This window comes from Volvox carteri (assembly GCF_000143455.1).
Source record: "Volvox carteri f. nagariensis unplaced genomic scaffold VOLCAscaffold_3, whole genome shotgun sequence".
In the NCBI taxonomy this organism is placed as follows: Eukaryota; Viridiplantae; Chlorophyta; class Chlorophyceae; order Chlamydomonadales; family Volvocaceae; genus Volvox; species Volvox carteri.
Genome location: NW_003307546.1, coordinates 1,667,872 through 1,688,287, shown reverse-complemented (window position 1 = coordinate 1,688,287; position 20,416 = coordinate 1,667,872). Strand labels below are relative to the sequence as shown.

Below are 20,416 nucleotides of genomic sequence, written 5' to 3'. Positions count from 1 at the left end.
CCGGTGTACGACGAAATCAGATCTGATATGGGCTTTCCACGCTTCGAACATATGAAGGACGCTATGAAGTGGGAACCTGAACGCCTGGCAAGGATGCTGGAACGCATATGTAGGCGATTTGGCAGCCCTTGAGCCCTCGGCTCGTACTAGGGTGGTTTGCAGGTACGGGGAACGCACCCACGACCATGTAACAACATCAACAACAACAACAACAAAACTCGCCAAAGAAGCATGGGCTCAGCAAGTCCGCAAAGGACGCCTCGAGGATTGGAAGGAGGCGCCCCGCGGGGAGCGTCCCGCAAACTTCAAGATGGAGGTTTCGATTGCAGAGGGTAAGGAAGCCTTCGCACGAGCAGTGAAGAACCTTGTGGTTGCGCACAACACCAACGGGGGCTGCAGAGGGCTGCTTATGCACAGGTTCTGCACAGCCGTCTGAAGGGCGTCAGAGCACCTCCCAGCCGCAGCTGTGGGCCATCACCAGGTTCTTGGCCGCTGTACAAACATCCCCTGCCCCACCGAGCCATGCTAAGGGGTAAATGGAAAAAGTTGAACGCCTGTTTCGCGGATTTATTTTTGGTGACGGCTGTATACGTCCTGCCAAGGAAGAAGAGCGGACGAACAGATCGAAGTCCCTTCACGGCTGGTAGTCCAGCTTCCAAAGCAGCGGCCCACAACCCCCTCCTGAACCGTCTGGAAGACACTCAGCTTCCCCACACTCAGCTTCCCCACACCTCCAACGCACAGTCAATTCAAGTCCAAGTCCAAGTTCAAGTCCAAGTCCGCCTGCTGCACAATACGGCACCACGCACGCCAGCCTATCCAACCCGCTTAATGCTGTCTTACTCCAGTGATGGGTTTAATGCCACCTCCACCGGCCGCCGGTGCAGCTGTACGCCCTTCATATCGTCGCCAGTAATCGGTCGGTCTTCACCCAACTCTATTCAAATTAGCAAACAACAAAGCATACAGGCTGTGTAAGGTCCACAGGTCCATTTCAAGTTATCACTTGCGGCAGCTCTCCGCATTCAAGCAAACCAAAGCCAGCCAGGGTGGCCAAATTCCTCTCGTCTGCTCCCCGCTCCCTCCCGGAGTGATCCCTGGCCAAGCAGATGAAGCCGAAACCCCCCACGATGTCCAAATCCCCAATCTTCAACCCTGCCACCAACGCGCTTTCTGCACCCCCCCCTCTCTCCCCCGGTGCTTGCACACCCGCTCTAACGTCATCATCCTGCACAACAGGGTCGGGTTTTCAACCTACACAAGTTGTCAGCCTACATATCGAGTGCTGGCCTACACCGCTACCCCTACTAAATCACAATCCTTACTAACGGTATCCTCACTATCGTTGCTCCTTGCCTCGGCCTTGCCCTCACAACTGCAGCCGGTACTATTGTTCTTGTTCTTTTCCTTGTTGCTCTTGTTGTTCTTGTTGTCGCCGCTGTTGTGCGGAGGACGACGCCATTCCCAGGACCCCCGGCATGGCCCCACTGTCAATGGTGCTGTGCGAGAGGAAGATCTCCGCTGTCCGCTCCATCGCCATGCACACTCCCGGGTGTTGCTCGTCCTCGTACCTACAGCCACCAGGGACAAGCAACGAAACACAGCTGTTATTGACACGCAGCCGTCATGACACCAAGTGACACACACGTATGCATTCACTCCACCTAAATGCATTTCAATCCGAGCACCGCGCCACTGGTACAGAGGCATACGTTCGTCTCAACACACACACACACCCTCTGATTAGCAGACAAACCCAAAACGCGTGCCGTGTGTGGACGCTCGGAAGAACATGTGCATATCATGCACTGGTGATGGAACAGGGCGGAACTTGCACTTTAACTCCCGGGTCTCTACCCCAGCCCTCGCCTGACCCTGACCCGGCTGCCAGGGTGGTGGTGGCAGAGGTGGTACAGCATTTGGACCTAGCGCAGCCGCAGCTGCAGCCGCTCGACTGGGAGGGACCCCACACTCGGCAATCGCAGACGGGCGCTCTCTAACTTAAAGGCACCCTCTCTAGCCTACTCGCAGTCACACGCCCCCCTCTTGCTCCCTCTACAGGTGGTCGTCATTGCTACGCACCCCTTGCGCAGGGCCTCTGGCGCGCCCGCCTCCCACAGCGCGTCTCGCCCCTTGTCTGTATTAGCCAGCACCAAAATGGACTCTGCCATACACTCCCGAACCCTGCAAGGAAAAGAAGAAGAAGAAGAAGAAGAAGAAAAGGGGCCAGGAAATGAAGTTGGGTCAAGTCATACTGATACACAGGACTTTGCCGGACGACGGCACGAAGCGCCCTGGTGTTGGCCTGGTAACTTCTTTCGTTATACTGCAGGCGCACTCACGTGTCTTCCTTCTCCAGCGGCGGTTGGCCGTTGATGGGTCGCAGCATGTGGGTCAGCGCTGTGCGGTCCTCCAGGATGCTGTCCAGGGTGCCATCCTCCTGTGGTGGGAAAGGCGGCGAAGGGGGAGCTGGGGGCTAAGGTCAACCTACTGACATTAAAAAAAAGCAGATACCAGAGATAGGCGGATACTGCATCAGGAATATTTGTAAGTTACTGACCAGTAATGACTTGGATAGTAGTCATGGCAGCGACGTGGGCAGGTAGATTGCGAAACGAGTCTCAATAAGAGGAAAGAAGAAACAGCAAAATGACTACCTAGCCGCCGAGTTGAAAGAAAAAAGGTTGTTAAGAAGGCAGAAGAGCAAACGAAGCTGTGGGGGAACCGGAACGCAAGCCGGGCGTGGTATTCTGATGTGGGTGTGAAAACATTCGCCTCTCCTCCTCTCCATGTCCTCGATCCATAATTCGGAACCATTTGGCCCCAGCGCTGAGGTGTTTTAACGGACCGCGGCTCAGCCGGACCTCAACTCCCACCCACAGCCCACCTCCGCCGACATGATGCAGTTTCTTAGCGCTCCTGACGCACCCAGCCGCCGCAACGCGTTCCACGACTGCAGTTGTGATACCAGCGCCTGTAGTAGCCCTCGACCCGGCTGTAGCAGCAGCAACCGCGCCTCGCGCAACCGTGTCACATTGGTCAGAACAGATGCCACGTGCTCGTACGGGTCGGGGTCGTTGGGGCAGAGTGTGATGCCGCCAACCACGAACTTCTTCAGCAATACGGCCCTGCGTTGTGTTTGCGTCTGTTAGTGCCCTAACTGCAAATGCGTATTTGATGATAGGTTGAGCTGAGGTATGTCTACATGAGCATTGCGTGGAGCAGCCTCTTGCGATCTGGCACATTGGCATAGCCTGCAACTGATCGCTGAAGGCTCTGTGCGCCAAGTCGCCGTGTTGAAGGTTGGAGTAACAGGTCTGTTTCCCAACACATTTCTCATTGACACGGGCTAAAGCCCAACCAGCATCCGACGCGCTGCTGCAATGCTGGCGCAGAGGAAGCCTTTTCACCAGCCGTTCTCTCAAATTATTGCCGTGTTTCGTAGGTCTAGCTAGGCCCCTGGTGGCGGCTTTGGCAGCGACACCGCCACCACCGCTGTCAGTGGTGGCGTTGCTACCACAAACAGAGAGAAACACTAATGTGGCCACACATCCATCGCCCTCTTTTCGCAGATACAGGATGGCGAGCCAATGAGCGAAGGCGCGATGGGCGCAGTACCCCACTCTGCAGCCCCTATCATGCGGCTGGAAGTACTCACATGTGCAGCCCCTCCATACTGCCTTTCCCAATCTGTAGCAAGTCCTTGCAGCCACGCTCGCTTATAGTGGCATTTGCCAGCAAGCTCGTCTGCAGGGGCCAAAGTCAACGTAGGAAAGACGTGGAACAAGGTTGAGGATTGGGAAACCGAGTTTCCTGGCGATAAAAGGAAGGATTATCATGTTTGGCACGGACTTCTGTGTATCGGGGTCCTCCTTTGGTGTCGGGCTACCTCCCTTCAATCAACTTAACTGAAGTTGGGAAGACCATAAACGACCCCGGGGTCACAATACGGAAGAGCGTTGTTAACAGCCTTAGGCGGCATCTGGTGTGCACAAAATGTGACACCATCATAGTAGGATGAGGCGTATAGCAGCGAGTGCTAAGCGGAACTTACAAGCAAGTCAACGTGTGGAATAGCCCCTTCGCGGATGAACTCCATGACACGGTTCATAACGTTCAGGTCTAAAAGTAGCTCCACAACAGCCGGGTCGTGGGAAAGGTTCACAAGCGCAACCAGAGCTTTCCTCGCGGCATCTCCACCCATGCCCACAGACCGGAAAAGCTTAATCACAAGGGGTCGCTGCAGCGTCTTCAACCTTTCGATACCTTCCGCGTTTGCAGTCAAACCAGCGACAATTTCGGCTGACATTGAACGAACCTGCGCCGCCAAGCCCATGCGATGACGACAACATATTAAAAGGTACGTGAGCTTTGGACGACGACATGTTGGAAATAGTCCCTTTACCTCGCTGCGGGAGTCATCCAAGAAGCTTACGAGCTCTTCAAGTTCGGAAACCGTCATTCTTGCAACAACCCTATCAGTATCCTTTCAGTAATTGTAAATTGTCAAGCCATGTTGAGTACAACAACCTTAAGCCGAGGTGATTTTGTGTTGTCACTAAGTTCTGCAATAAACGACGCCTGAGCGACGCCCAAACTTCCGCCGTACATGCTCGAACTTCGCCCTGTAAGCTAAGTTGCCTTGGCGTACCTAAGCTACTGAGGAGGCGACATTTCCATCAGCTTCCAATTTTCGCCAGGATCGCTTGGCGCAGGATTGTTTTGAAGTGCTCATTCCTGTTCCCAAAACCCGCCGCACTTTCCCAACAGGTCCCAACAAACACATATCAGCAGGGAAACCCCTTTAGAAGCCAAATGGCCATTTGTTAAGATTGATAAGTTCGATGCCGTGTCCTGTATATAAAAGCTGACTCAGCAGCGTTATGCCGTGCATGCTTGTACGAACTCACGGTGCTAACGATCTGCCTGGTCGATGTTGCAGCACCTTTATCTCACAACCCGCATGATATGACGCAAAGCGAGCGATATAAATAACCGGTTGTCACTGCCTTGCCAGTAAGATTCTTCCATGCATTCACCATGAAAGACAGGGCGGCTGCGTTACAAAGGCAATGTGTGGTATTGATGATAAGCCTATCCGTGACTACGAAAATGTGCACACCCACCCCAACATCTGCTGGTGCTTCTGAAAAAGCACGGCGTATGGAAATATGGTCAGCATCCCATGCCGTAGTGGCGAGAGACTGGACACACCGGGACCAACACGGTTAGCTAGAAATACCCGTTGCCAAGCCATATCAAAATAACCTTAGGATCTTGAACAGACAACCCGGATGGCGCGACATGAATCCACGTCCCGACAACTCTCCGTGTTGCGTATGATGAGAATGAATGACAGCTACTCAAATTATATCTATGTCAGAAAGGACTCCCGGTGCCTTGCACACGATGCGTAATTTGGACACTTCACATCTGACAGTTATACAAAATGCCTGCAGGTCTTGTTCCAGGCAAGGCCTCCCACATGAACCCTGGACAGGACACCAACGCGCTATCAGGCCACAGAGGCCACCGATTCGCCATCATATGCTGCAGCATCTGCAACAGTCCCATTATTTCGCACCGCACAGTCCCTCATATATGGATTATGCACCTAGCCATTCACATTTTTAGACGAACTTGGTATTCTTGCATAAGACATTATGTTTTGGCAGGCCGGCCTGGCCCAATTGAATGAGCGTGGCCACGGGTGCACGACTGGTGGCCACGGGTGCACGACTGCGGCCCCGATATCGATATAAGGTTTTAAGCCCAGAGCCATAGCCACCAGGCTTCCGGGCTCGCCGCCATGTCAAGTTCAGGGACTTCACAAAAATCGCGTTCAGACGCACCATCTTGATTTCCGCAAGTCCCCTATAGGGGAAGAAGGGGTTCTTCCCCTACCGCTGCTGCCAAAGCAAACAACGCGATATCGCCAAAGCAGCTGCCTCGTGCACTGCCACGGTGGCCAGAACAAAAACAAAACTTCCGCCAGGGAACGCCAAGTTCATTCACCGTGCCAACGTGGCCTCCTGCACCGGCACGTGGCCGCCAACTGCTCCCAACTGTACCGCACTTTTTGCACTGCACAACGCTACGTCAGCGGATAGCCAAGATGTAGCGTTAGAGCCCGGTAACTGCAGGATACGGAAGTGCCTGATAGGCGGCCGCAATATGCCCGGCTTTTGTAATGTCCTGCATATAAAGCCTCAACATTTTGTGCTCACCAAGCTTTCCTCTGCAACATAACAAGCAGAAAACTCAGCTGTACAGAAAGACCAGGGGGGTAATCACCCAGGACTGAGAGGATGACACGTCACACCGCACAGCTTGATGCAAGGGGGAGTGTGCTCCTCGCTTGAGAAGGTAACGTTGCCACGGCATGTTCGCGTTAGGGGCATAAGCATCCTGTAACATATATGCCATATCATCATGGCGCAACTCTTTGCCGACAACTAGCTCTCACACGCAGACAGACATGCTGCAAAATGTCAACCCCCAAACACGTTTTCATCCCTTCATGAAAGCATGCAAGTTCAGCAGTTGACAACTTGATGTTTCCGACACGACATATGTCGCATAGCTTGTTGTCCGCTCCTCTGCACGAAGTCAGGGAGGAAGCTGCCCACACGGATTAAAAGCACCACAATCGCCGCAAGCGGGGCGCATCGGGACCTGCTACGACCGACGCCAAAGGCCAAACACGCAGCTCGAAACAATAACTACCCATTCAGCTTGGCCTTGCGACGCCGCCAGACAAACATCAGAAACCACGCCACCTGAAGCTATACACTCATATACACTCAAACGGGACAACACGCCTGCAACTGGACATTATAATGCAGGCGTTGCCAGCGTGGCAAACAGGAGTCAGTGAAGTGAAGGAAGCGCTTCAAGGCACAACGCAAGATGGACAAAGGCGCACCATAAAGCCATCCCATGCCGGCTGTAGCATATTTTCCTGAAGCGGCCCCTTTGGCACCCCTCAACTAGGCCAGTGCCGACCCACAAGGCCTCTTTCGTACACAGTTAGGATGCCGTTATAACATCCCCTCAGGATCCAGCTCTCTTAACCCCAGTCTCGGGCAACCAGGCCGCCCCACCATCCGACAGGAAAGCCACACGCGGTGTTCTTCTGGAAGCTCAAGACCGACGTCTTGTTTCCCTTGTGACACCGCCGCATATCTGGTTCGGGCGCCGGACTTGCTCAGCAGGGCATGCGACGTACTTTAGGATCTAAAGGATAGAACATTGGTTCCCAAAAAGCCAGATGGGAGAGAGCAAGAATGGGTGCATCTCCGCCGTCACGATTGACATCTCGCGATAGCGCAACGACTACAAAACCGATATACCTCGAATATAGGGTGCCCTAGCAGTAGTGCACCTTTGGGGCGAAGAAGACGTGTTCTGATATTCCGAGCGTCAGCTGTAGTTTCAACTATGCATATTTTGCAGCGCCGCGCCTCAGATTTTTCGATGCCCACCGCTAGTACGTCTTCCGAATTGACATCATGCCATGCCACCAACATCTACCCACTACCACACCATGCAGCCATGGGAGCTCCCAGCAAGTTATCCGCCCAGCAACATGATAATCCTTTCTTAATGCACCACACCCACATAGCTTTGACCGAATAAATAGGATCCCACATATAACCCCCTTACCTTTCGTACATCCGACTCCGCGTGAGTTTTGAAGTACTACCATGTACTACCATTACTTTGCGAGCGTTGCCATGCCTATAGGCCCCGTTGCACCGCGCGGCAAGAACATATCCCCAGCCATCATTACATGCGTCCCCCACATGCACCTGTTGTTAAACCAGCATAGACGGCACGTCGACCTCGACAATACCAGCTTGGACACCCTCCTTGCGATGATCCTCGCCTTGTGTCGTTGAAGCATTCACCATCCGTTCATGGGAATTCCACGGCGCTCCGCCGTCATCATGTTTCATCGGAAGTTCGTTTTCCTCCGGGCAGAAGCAGCTTCTTCGCCCACAGCTCAGGTGCCGGGCCCAGGAGGCCCGAAGTGAAGCTTGGCTGAAGGCATCCCAGCGCCGAATGCCCCCACCACTTCCATTACGTCCCCACAGCCGTTGCTACCCACCTACCATCAAGCCAGCCCCACATGAATGCCACCCCCCCCGAGATGCCTTAACGCTGTCACTACTGCTGCTTGACACAGCTTTCCTCAACTGTGCGCGCTGCGTCTCACCGTCTCCACAGGAATTTCTAGTCCTCGCCCTGCTGCCGAGTCAACAGCCAGCTTCTTTGCGGGGTCCCGAAAGCTGTCTCCCTGCTTTATTGCTGCACAAGAGCCTCCATGTGCATCACGCACGCCGCCAGCTCGCCGTCTGTTGGCGTGTAGTCCGTCATTGTCTGCAGCACCGTTGGCCACGCTGGCACCATGCCCCGCGCGCGTCGCACCACCAGCAAAGCCGCTGCGCCCACCAGCGATGGCCGCAGCCCCACCACTGGGCTGCACGCAACCTTGAGCACCAGCGTCTGTAGGTCCTTCGTGACCCGGTCCACGGCCTTGAAGTCCGGCAGGTAATGACCCAGCCGTTCCAAGTATAGCTGGATAACACGCATGGGCGAGATGGTGGACACGTCATGCCCCAGCCACATCAACACGTTGCGCTCCATGGCCATGAGACCGTCTGGCCCAAAACCTGTCAGTAGCGTGACCTGCTCCAGGGCCGGCCACATTGCCAGTGCCTCCACTTGGCGCGCCGCAAGCAGTAGGCAGCTGCAAAGCATGAGTGGCCAGGCGGCCACGTTGAGCGGGGCGCCGCAGCAGGCGACTCGGTCAAAGAGCTGCAGCGCGTCGTAGATGGTGTCGTCCTTAAGTTGGAAGGCAGCGCCATATTTAAAAGCCAGGTGCACGACCTGAGCACGCTGCGCCAGCAACGCCTGGCTACAAAGCGCCGGGTTGATGCTGAACAGCTGCTCGTACCTGCCAAGGTAGAGGTCGTGGGTGGGTACATGCGGTGGGCGGAGGAGTGCGTCTCAGGACAGTTAACCTCATGAATGAGGCTACGAGGCAACAGAGCAGGTATGGAGGTAGTGACGGCCAGCACTCCTTGAATGTGCGGGCTTGTGTATGGCCGCGTACACTCCCGAAGCTGCCCGATTCCCTAAACTCCATCAATCGGACAATACAACCCTTCACACAGCACGTGCATTGCCTTTCCTTGCGGCCCGAGCGCCTCCTCGTGAGGGGCCAGGTTGGCAAAGGAGCCGACACGGGGTTGACTCATCACGGCTGTTCGTTCAGTGGTATAAGTTGCCCTTCCTGTCCTGCCCTTCATGTCGTTTTTAAACCATGACCCCAGGACTTCTTTAGTAACTCAGCTACAACACCATTTTTCCAAACCGCCCAGCCGCCGCGTCTCATACTTCCAAGCCTACTGCCCGGCAACCGCCCTCCACCTCGCACCTTTTGACCGCATTAAAGGCCTCAATGCAGCGCGCCGCGATGGCGACGTCTTCTGACAGAAGCAGGTCCAGGGAGATGCGCTTCAGTTGCTGACTCTGCTGGATGTGGACAAAGTCGTTAAAGGCCGCAGAACGCAGCCACACCGTGAGCGGCGCCGCTGCTGCCTCCAGCGTAATCGTCTGGTCAAAGAGGTGCATCGTGAAGGGAGACGCGTTGCCGGCCAGCAGCAGCGACACCGACTCGAAGATGCGCGCCGAGGGCTGCTCGGAGCGGTTTTGCTTCGACTTATGCAGAGTGAAAACCACCTTGTCCCGGAAGAAGCCGGGACCATCCTTCAGGAGCTTGTTTCTGCAACATATATAAACAAAGAGGACGCTCAGGAAGGCAGACGGAGAGGAAATTTCACGTTCAGCCTACAGCGTAATAATACACCACGCTGGTGTTCCGACAGCGTATTAGCAAGCCACTGGGTCATCTGGCGGCTAACAGCGCTAGATCCGCGGAGGTACAGTCCCCATACAGCCTGGGAGCGTGAGAGGGCCTGGTAATCCAGTCAGCGGGCAAGACGGCACACGAATGTTCGGAGCAACGGAAGCCTGGTATCGCCAGTAGTGACCGGCCGGAGGACCACGCGCAACCCACTTGAGCTCCGAAACCCAACGGACCACCGTGACGACCGCCGCGCCGCTGGTGAATGCCACCGTACTATACTGAAGCACGTTGCTGTCTTGTTTACTGTTGGTGTAAATCCTGGGGGCATATGGGTGCATATTTGGTGCAGTTGGGCACAACCCGTTTAGAAAGGGGAACGAGAACGGTGTACAACAGGGGCCCCCTTCCTGCAGAGACATAGCCTGCTTGCGCGGCAAGATACTGAACGACATGCTCCACCTGTGGAGGGCCTGACAACATTTTTGTGCCATGACTACCAGGACGCGTTCGGGAATATATCGACCACCTTCTGGTTTATGCGGTTTATGCCTTTTGGTGACAAGGACCTTCGAAGTTATGGTTACGCTGCCAGATCGAATCACACCAGCCGGGGACACTATCTAAACCCCTCGCATTTATGTTGGTGAGCCGGATGCGAGCATCAAACAGGTTGCGACTGCACGGGTGCTCCTTACCCCCCGATCCAGCAAACAAATCCAGCAACATATACCTGAAGTGCCCGCTCCGATTCGCCAGCGTCCAGAGCTGCAGCGCCTTGCTCTGCGCCAGCAGCACGCCGCTCTGCCACAACACCTCCATCAGGCTGTTGAACACCGCTGCGTCGGGATGGCAGCCCTGCGTCTGCATCTGCTCGAACGCCTTGAGTGCCCGGCGCCATTGCCCGCCCCGCTCGTAGGCCGTGATGAGGCCACAGTACGTGATGCTGTCGGGCTTGCAGCCCTGCGTCTGCATCTGCTCGAACAGCTCACTGGCCTTCTCCCAGTGACCCCCTGCACGTGCAGCGGACATGCAGCGCACAAATCCCAATCCCTGGAGCAAGGGCCAGTAAGACCAACAATATGATACGGCAAGCAGAAGCTGCACGTTGTACGACAGTTTCGATGCACGAGTCGGGGGCCTTGTTACCAAAGTGTTTGATAATTAACATTAGGCAAACTTCAGGCTTGCCAAGTAAGAAGTCGCTTGCTTGGGTAACCAGAGCGAGCACGCACCGTGCGAGCATGCGGCGATGAGCGAGTTGAACGTCACGACGTTAGGCTTGCAATTCTCTTTATGCATCTTGCTAAACAGCTCCAGAGCCATCTCCCAGCGCCCCGCCTTTTCGCAGGCAGAGATGAGTGACGAATATGTTATGACATTGCGCTCGCAGCCGCGCCGTATCATATCGCGAAAAATCTCCAGCGCCTTCTCCACCTGCCCTTTCTTCCCATACGCGCTGATGAGTGCCGTATATGTTGTGGCCGACGGCTTGACGCCCGCCGCAAGCATCTTTTCGTACACTTTTAATGCCTGCTCCGGCTGGCCTGACTTGTTACAAGCAGAAATGACCGTGTTGTAAGTCCGGACCTCCGCCTGGATAGCCTGACAGCACCAGACACGGAAAACGCCGGGGCAGCAGTACGTGAACAACAGATTAGGCGGTCCGAAAGGATTACAACCTTAACAAGGCAACCTAGCGGAACCATGGTCAGGCGGTCCTGAAAAAATTGCCCCAACACGCGCAGTAGGCTAGAATTGGACGCCATTCACAGAATTCCGCCGTTGCATGCCCAAACGTGTGCTGGAGGCTTACCAACATGCAAGACAGACAGGCAACGCACTTCATTTATTTCCACCCCGTCGGCACCTATCTCGATCCAATCCCCTCTTCTTAGCACAGCCCAACCCCTTAGTACCCCTTAGAAAGGGAAGCAGCCTGTCCTTCCACGCGTTCGTGTTCAGCATGTCAGCATTCTGCTTGTACACCGACAATGGGGAGGGCGGCCTGCATAACCGCACCCTAGCAATTACCACAATTCGTTCCGCTTTGTTGAGCCGCGGCCCTTCCCAAACCCAACAAAAGGACAAGGAGTTGCTGCTGGCCAAGCGGACCACATAAGTACATCCACATCCATACACAACACCGCCAATGAACACGTGGATCCGCACTTACCTGTTTCTCTAGCGTGTCCAGGACTTTGACCGCCTCCTCCCACTGGCATCTTTTCACGTACACATCGATGAGAATGTTGTACGTCACCTGGACATTGGCCAGGGTTCATAGCCCAAGTTTGATTGCTTCACCAGTAAGGCTGAAATAACTCTTTCTTGTCAATTCATGCGCAGTTTTGCAAATCTTAGCTCGTCGCTCATATCCCGTCAGCAATGAAGAAGCAGTGAGGGATACCGCTCCGGCTCTACCGCTATGTTAACTTCAATCAATCATCCCACAGCTCTCCTGCGCCCAAACCCAAAACACAACGTGTCTCACAGCAGATGCAATGTGCGCAAGACTGAGCAATGCAGTCTGCCATCCCATTCCTGGAGCTGAGCTTTCTCCTCATCCCTTCCCACCAGGTTCGGGCTGCAGCCCTCCTCCAGCATCTGCTTGTAGACGTCCTGCGCCAGGTCCAGCTCGTTGGCCTTGATGCACACGTTCATCAGTGCGCTGTACGTGTGCACATTGCAGTCAATGCCCCGGCTGCGCATTTCCGCCACCAGCTCCAGGGCCCGCCGCAGCTGCTGATGTGAACCACACTGGCTAATCATGGTGGTATATGTGTACCTTTGCAGAACAGTCGCGGCGTGGTGCAATTCGTTAGCGCGTTTCCCTGGGAGGGACTTTATTCATATCAGCATTAAGGCAATGTGCAGTCTTGCGTTTCAACGCAGGCAGGGGAACCACGCTAACGACGACTTCTCCCCCCACGCGTCCGGCGACCAGGGACAAACTTACAGGTCGCAAAGGCTTGACAACTCATGGCTGGGCTCCAAATTGCGCAGCCAGTCGAAAATCTCAACGGCCCGTTTTAGGTAGCCCTGCTTTGCTAGCTCCTTAAGCAGAGCTGCCATCGCCGAGCTGTCCAGGTAGTATAGCCCTTGCTTAATAGCGTCCACCGCGGGCTCCTGTACGCCAGAAAGGGCTCGGCACGTATGTCTTATGCGCAAATTGCATAGGCCGCATACCAGTGCACACCTGTGGTGCCAGCTTCAGGACGATTTTAAGCAAGTCTTCAACAGTCATATCGGAAAACGCCAAACCAAGATTATCTTGTAATTTCTGCCCCTTTGACACCTTTGTGACTTGCTGCCAAAGCCTCCGGTAACCCTGGCCGCGCTGCGGGTGCTTGCGTGGGCTCGTGCCATCCTTAAGGTGCCCATGTCCACCCCGATGGCCGCTGTGCCCGGAGCTGGCCTCACCAAGTCCATCTTGAGCTAGGCTCGCTGATAGACTGCGCGACACCGGCTCGAGGGGCCCATCGCTCCGGGCGTTGGGCGCGAGGTTAGGGTCCGTATTGAATAGCACCGCCGGGTCAGCTGCACTATTGAGGCTGGACATCAAGTCCTGACATGATGATAAATGGCTGCTGTAGACGCTTTCCAAATCCTGCGCACTGTCGAGAAACTCAGCCCCAACATCTCGAGGTCCACATCCCTTCTTGGCCCCTTTGCAAGTGTTTGAGACGAACACCCCATCGAAGTCAAGATTGTCTGTCGTCAGGATATCCGTCTGTGTAAGCCAATGCTGTAAAGGTCCCGCGTCCGACCCCAGGTTAGCACTGTTGAGCAGAAACGCAAGGCTATCGACTTCTTGCTGGGAGCTTTGCTGCGCTGTTTCCGGAGGCAACGACATGACTCCCAACTGAAAACAAGTCCGGTAAGGCTTCAGGAGCGGCTGAAGTATCGCAACACTGAAGGGCGATAAGGAAACGTGGGCGGCTCCCCAAAGCCCAAACTATCTTACAAATATTTGGGCTACTGTGGAAACTAACCAAAATATAGATTAAGAGCCATTATCGTCATGCTAATGTTAGGACGCCGGTCCGAGGATATAGCCGCAATTCAAGACTTTTTCCAACACACGTTAATTATCATCAATACATAGTCTATGCTAATGATTGCACAAGAGCTTGAAACATGTGTGCCTTTGCGAGCGAGTACGACGGCGTTCCTTGGCCTGCCCTATTTCAATTTTTGTTCCTTGGCCTGCCTTATTCCAATTACCCTATTTCAGTGTTGTGCGGGAGACGTGCCTAGGGGTGCTGCACTCGACCCGTTCGGGGTCCACTGTAACAATTTTCAAAGGGCATTACCCCTTTTACCCCAAACCGTTGAAGTGCTGCAGGCTTGGAAATTCGAAATGCAGTGTGTCGAAATTCACTTAGCCACCGGGTTTGCGAAAGTAACTGCAAGTGAAAGCGAAGACATTTGGTTGCCCGCTCTTATCATAGCAGCTTGCGGTACAGAGCACGAACCCTTCGTCCACTCACGTAGCTATGCAATGGCGCTATCTCCTCAACTCTCCATTTCCATGTGTACGCTGTGAGCTGTGGCACACTGCAGCGGCTGGGGGGTTAGAGGTGCACTGTTGTTTGAGGGGTTCAACTAGCCCGAGCATATGGATACGTGTCCTAGTAAAAGGCGATGCAGAGAACACGTGAATCCTACATGGCGATGGCAATCCTGCCGATTAAGCAACTGGTCAACTGTGATACTGCGGTGCGTTTCAGTCAGGTTTGTTGTAGCATCTTCAATTGTGATTACGAAAGGCAACCTCTTCTTTGTGCCCTGAAACTTTATCAGGTAAAGTATCATTTACCCTTCTGATCACCCCATGGCGATGCCAGCCAAGACCATGCCCTCACAACAAAAACGTTTTACCACAAACTCATCGCATCGCAACCAGTCGCATGACAACAGCGCATGGCCAGGTATCCCGTCTGCTGTAAATGGCAAGCATTCTCAGGGTCAATGCCAACCCCTCTGCCACCACAGATGTACAACTCAAAGCTCAGGATAACCAAGTAGATAGAGCTTCGATTCATTATCGGACTCATTCAGCTTATGTTGACCAGCGTACGCTTAGCCATTTTACCAGGGGCCTACTATGTTCCCGCCTGTACGCGCTGCATCGCTGCGGTTAGGGCTCATCTGGAGCAAGCGGACTCCTTATTATGCTTTCTTGCGTAACCGGCTATGTAACACCTATCATGGCCATATGTTGCATGTACGATGGTATTTTACAACTGAAAGCATTCTAGGAGAAACCCCAAACGCCTCTAGGTTGTTGCGGTCGGATTACTCAGAAGAACCGCTGGTTGTCCGTATTAGGCCTCCAATGTGAGCATGATAGCTTCCCGGTGGCATGATTACATCTTTTAAACTCCATTAGCTTTCAAGACCTGTCTCCTAACCAGTTGCATACAAAGCGTCTTGGCTGGTGGTCATGCGTCGCACCGTCTAAAATTGCGGATTCTTCGATAATGGCAATCCAAACAGTGACTGTGTGCGCCCTAAACGAAGTCGGGCACCTAGCTTCAACCTGGCCCTTATATGGGAGGTTTCGGAACCCAGGATTACGAATTCGTCCAATCAGCAACGGTTTCACGTGCCCAAGGATGTTCTGTCTGTCACGCTGACAGTGGGACGCATGTGGTTTGCTAGTAGCTCTCCGTGTTGATCTACCTGAACTGCTGCATGCTGTATTTAAAGGGCTTCCTAATGCTCTTATATTCAGCAAATCCTCTGCTGCACAGCAGAACTCTGAAGTTATGGATTTTATTCCGAAAATAGAAAAAAGTGCCATTTTTGAAGCGAAGAATGACAGGGATATTTAAGTAGTGAGCTTTGAGCTATGAGCCACTACACGTTCTGTTTCTGCTTTCCGTCAAGTTCCCGCAGCTGTGCTTCCACCACTAACATAAGCTCCTTTGCAGCACCTTTTCCTGCCCAGCAAGTCAGCGTGATCCAATCAGAAGAACGAAACTTGAGCCCTGCAGGTCCAAAGGCATTCGAGGCCTTCAGGTGCCAAGACAATTCACGTGACAAAAGCATTGCTTTGCCATCCAGCCCAGAAGCCGTTGGAAGTACGCACGCGATAGTCACGGAGCCTCAGCGGGTGATTCTGCGGAGCATCAGCATCAGCGGCAACACGCCAAGAGATGACAACTGCTCAAGCACAGCTGCCACCATCGGCGCGGTCACCACCGCACAGGGCTTGCCCGCGCCTGCTGCCGTCCCTGCCTCCGGCTGCGCGTCACCGCCTTTGACGGGGACTCCCTCCTCTTCGACCCAGCAAACTCCCTCTGGTCACGCCTTCAATCCACAACTCCTGTCCCCGGACGCCTGTGCTGCTGCTGCTGCTGCTGCTGCTGCTGCTGCTGCTGCTGCTGTGGACACTGGCGGCCCCAGCTCCGGTGCGACAATGGGTGGTAAAGTCGGGCTTTTCGAGCTGGCCCACGGCCTGGACGTTCTCAACACCGAAGAAGAGTTACCTCTGGATCTCACGGCCGCCGGCGCCACTGCATTACTATGGCCTGACAGCCAGGCAGCCGCATCTGCGGGCGGCAGTGGCAATTGCAGTGGCAACCCGGCATCCTTGTCTTCGACGGCCTGCAGCACCTTCGACGAGCGCCTTGCAAATAGCCTGCAGCCTTTAGACGGACCTCTTCCTCGCAACGCTGCAGTGCAGCGCCACTACCTCGGGAACGAACGGACCACGGGGGACGTCAGCGATGGGGCGAGGGAGCGCAAAGCGCTTCCTGCGGCGCCAGCGGCGCCTGCATCACAACAGCGCGGGCTGCTTCTGAACCTGTCCCAGATCCGGAGCCGTGTCCAAGAGCTGCGGGTGCTGCAAATAAGGCCCGGCGCTGCATTGCTAAGTGGTAAGTAACATATCATTACACAATCGAAGAAGCCAAGGGTTGTTGTGAAGAATAAGGACGCGAAGGAGAAGAAGAAGACGAAGCAGCATTGTGGGTGTGAAGGGACGGAAGGGAGCGCTAGGGAGGCCGACAGTGGTGGGGGCCCCGACAGAGCTCACTACCCGACAGAGCTGCAGCATTTAATAGCCCGTGGCCGCGTCCATGATACGTAATACGTGTAGCAACCAGATAGGGTCGGTGCTTATGGGAAGCCAACCCGATGCACTTCATTTGTACCCGCATGGGACATTGCCATCACTGCCGGCAGTTGCGCTTCTGCAGTTGTCCTCACGCACACGGCGCCGTCCTCCCTAACCCCTAGCACGTCCTCCTCCGCGATTTGATTCTTTTGTTGGTTTATTTATTTAATGCCCCTAAATAATCCATTTTCTTACTGCATACTAAACGTTCGTCGTTCCTAGTTCCGCCGCCGTTCCTCTGCGTTATGCTGCACCGTGTTGTACAGGGAGATCCAGCGTCAGCGGTCAGCCCGTGGTCGCCCGCTTCGAGCGCGGCTGGCCCGCCTCGCTGCTCGCGCCGCAGGTCCTGACTTCCCTGCACGACGGGCGCTGGCGGAGCCATCCTCACGTCGTGTTGTTGCTGGAGGTCCACGCCGTCGCGCTGCCAGCGCAGGTTCTGGATAATTGCGTGCGGCCCACAGCGCAGGCAGCTGCTGTTGCTGCTTCATCGTTGCGGCTGTGCAGCGATGGCGGCGGCGTCAGCGGCGGCGGCGTCGGCAACGCCGATGGTAATGCGGCTTTCTGGGAGTCCGTTGATAAGGACCTGACCACGGCCATACTTGCGTTGCAGCAGGCGGAGGCTGTACGCGGTGCGAGCACCTGCGGGTCGGCCTTCATCGGCAGCACTCTGGCCAGCAGCCCCACCACGGGCAGCGGCAAGCTCTCCCGTGTGCTGGGTGGTATGCCTGTGCAGTTGCGCGGTGCGGTGAGCTCCCCATGGGGCAATGGAAGCGACGGAGGCGACTGCGGTGGCGGCAAGCCGCAGGCGCTGCAGCCGTCAGCAGCAGGGTTGGCCGCAGCATTACCGCCGTCGCGAGCCTCTCTGCAGCAGCAGCTGACCGGCGGTGCCGCTGACGTGGCGCTTGTGACGTTATCCGTCATGGAGCTTTGCGACGGCGGAAACCTGTACGACAAGATCAGATGCGGGGCCTTCAAGTGCTGCCTCCCGCACGTGCCAGACGGCGGCAATGGTGGCGGCGGTGCAAGAAGGAGCCGTCGCCGCGACCTGCGCTGGTTCAGCGATGCCCAGTTCCTGCGCCGCTTGGACTGCTTCATCGCAACGGCGCGGCACATTGCGCTTGGTCTGCAATTCCTGCATGTCGTGTGTCGCATGCCACACGGCGATTTGGTCAGCCGAAACGTGCTGCTGCAGCGCGGGGTGGTGAATGACGTAGGCGTCGACTGTGCAACTGGATTCGTGGCCAAGCTGGCTGGCTACGGTAGATTAGCAGCCGCAGCGGCGGCGGCAGCGTCCACGGCCTTGGGAGGCGCTGAAGGGTCCTATGCCGCCTCAGCCGCGGCCATAGAGTCATCAGCTACTGCTGCAGTAGGTATTGCACCACCCGACGTGTCCACCACATCTCTCAGCCGGTTTAATTCAGTGCACGTGGGACTGTGGCGGGATGTGCAGTCGCTGGCGCCGGAGCGACTGCGGGAGCCTCATGCGCCTCCAACATTCGAAGCTGATGTGTATGCATACGGTGTCCTCCTGTACGAGATGGCGATTGGCGAGTCGCCGTGGGCTGCTATGCTGCCAGGTGAGCCCCCCGCGGCGGCTGTGGGTTGGGCTGGGCTGCCGGCTCAGTGAAGGTGGCGTTGGGGCTGGGGGTGAATGGGCTCCGCGCGGTAGCTAGGTCCGTGGTTCGTTTCGTGGTGGATTCCGGTGGGTCGGGGTGCGGTCGGGGTTGTCTCAGGGTGTGTTCTACACAGCCACCGTCCATTCAGCTCACCACCAGTTGCACACCACGTACCTGAGAAGTACCACAACTCGGAAGTCAATCGCCAACGCATTCCTTCTTGTGAACTTATCGCTTCTTGCACCCCCATGTGTCCCTCTCTACACACAGCTTGCGTGGCAGTGGGCGTCGCGACGGGGGAGCTTCGGATCCAGTGGCCCCATCCACAGCCTGGGTCCGGAAAATCCAGCAGCGCCGCCGGTGCTGCGCCGCCTCTGTGCATAACTGCCCTTATGGAGCGTTGCACCTCCCCAGTTCCGGAGGACCGGCCCAATGTTGAGCAAATCCTAGCTGCGCTGGATGGGGTGGAGCAGGAGTTGTGCAGCTGCCGCGACCTTGCGGGGGCGCTACAGGAGCAGCGCCGCAGCCGACGGCTTGCGCAAATATTCTGCGACTCCTCCCTATCATCATCCTTCTCCTCCTCCTCCACCTCGCGCTCTTGCGCTGCCGGTAACGACAGCAACAGCGGCGGCAGCAGCTTTATTGATGCGGCGTTATCCCCCTGATGGTGTGAGCATGTTCCGCTGCATGAGGACGGAGAGTTGTGCGCAGCAGGTATAGGGCAGGAGCAGCGCATGGAGGTAGGGAACTGGGGGTTCCTGCGTGAGGAGATGGATGGATGCGTGTCCCGCGGCGTGGAAGGTGGCTGGCCTGGTGCGTGAGGTGTGAAGCGTGGCAAGCGCAGATCGGCCGCCCAAGTTCAGCGATTGCTTTATTACATGCTCTCCAACGGTTTGTGGTGCGGTGTGATATCGAAATGGTAGTTACAGCCTTGGATCGATAGTAAACGGATTAATGTTAACTGAATGAACAGCAGGTGTGTGCGCGTCGGCCGGGAATAAATGAAAAAAACCGACACCATTCTCTCACCGTTCTCGTCCATCCCCGTTCTCAGGAAGACGGCATCGCTGGACGCGGCGTTATTTTTGTGAGAGGCTTTAGGTGTAGTGGAAAGCTCTCTTTAGATGTGCGCAGGAAATTGATGGCTGCAGGACGTGTTGATGACAGCTAGGGTGGCTGGAGGACCTGGGCAAGGCGATTGTTTCCAGTGCCCGTTCAGTGCACCTCCTTGTACCATTATGAATCATACGGCTGAGGAGCGCCTTGGTGTTTGATTACTAGTAGGCAAAAGCGTTTTGCTTGTGGCTTTTGGCATGTTTGCAAATACAGCATAGCACAAGCAAACCATGGGGAGTGGAAAGGGGGCTCCCGCGGCAGTGGCGGCGCCAGGAGCAGTTGTGCGGTTTTTGCGGTTAGGACGAGACAACCAACGGTGCAGCAGGCAGCAGGCTTCTGGGGAGCCCCTATTGGTCTCCAGCTGCCTCGTGACCTGGAGGAGTTGAGGAAGAGTTTTCTGTGTACCTGAAAGGTTCTGAAGAAAGTAATATTTACATCATCTAACCCCTGGTCCATAAGATCTGATGATAAGAGGGTTTCTTAACGCCACGCTTCAATAGTGAGAAGTGTGAGTGGGACGTTGCCTTTGTTTCGTAGCCAAAGCCAACGGCTATACATTGACTGGCTTGGCGGGGAAGTGGAAGCAGGCCGCCGAGGGAAGGGGGGGGGCCAAGGTATACGTCTGCCCGCCAGGTGCACGCAGCGCCGTTGTACCTGGGCATGTGGTAGACCACTTCAGGATCTCGC

At 55.4% G+C, this 20,416-nt stretch overlaps 3 protein-coding genes across 3 annotated transcripts; 1 reads left to right on the top strand and 2 right to left on the bottom strand.

Annotated features, from left to right (window-relative positions):
• Positions 1 to 1,387: 1,387 nt before the first annotated feature.
• On the bottom strand, positions 1,388 to 4,498 carry VOLCADRAFT_103022 (uncharacterized protein; the record flags this gene model as incomplete). Its single annotated transcript, XM_002946384.1, has 7 exons — positions 4,406 to 4,498; positions 4,055 to 4,318; positions 3,659 to 3,747; positions 2,888 to 3,128; positions 2,343 to 2,440; positions 2,083 to 2,184; positions 1,388 to 1,571 (listed from the first exon to the last, which is right to left on the bottom strand). The coding sequence occupies exons 1-7, from the start codon at positions 4,460 to 4,462 to the stop codon at positions 1,388 to 1,390; spliced, it is 1,035 nt and encodes a 344-aa protein (XP_002946430.1). The 5' UTR covers positions 4,463 to 4,498.
• A 3,513-nt stretch (positions 4,499 to 8,011) lies between these two features.
• On the bottom strand, positions 8,012 to 13,727 carry VOLCADRAFT_103021 (uncharacterized protein; the record flags this gene model as incomplete). Its single annotated transcript, XM_002946383.1, has 9 exons — positions 8,012 to 8,959; positions 9,443 to 9,790; positions 10,085 to 10,192; positions 10,605 to 10,884; positions 11,107 to 11,476; positions 12,048 to 12,134; positions 12,449 to 12,659; positions 12,831 to 13,000; positions 13,071 to 13,727. 9 exons carry the CDS (start codon positions 13,725 to 13,727, stop codon positions 8,305 to 8,307), a joined length of 2,886 nt encoding a protein of 961 aa, XP_002946429.1. The 3' UTR covers positions 8,012 to 8,304.
• Positions 13,728 to 16,298: 2,571 nt separating this feature from the next.
• On the top strand, positions 16,299 to 19,278 carry VOLCADRAFT_86709 (uncharacterized protein; the record flags this gene model as incomplete). Its single annotated transcript, XM_002946555.1, has 3 exons — positions 16,299 to 16,758; positions 17,264 to 18,574; positions 18,884 to 19,278. The coding sequence occupies 3 exons, from the start codon at positions 16,299 to 16,301 to the stop codon at positions 19,276 to 19,278; spliced, it is 2,166 nt and encodes a 721-aa protein (XP_002946601.1).
• Positions 19,279 to 20,416: the final 1,138 nt, after the last annotated feature.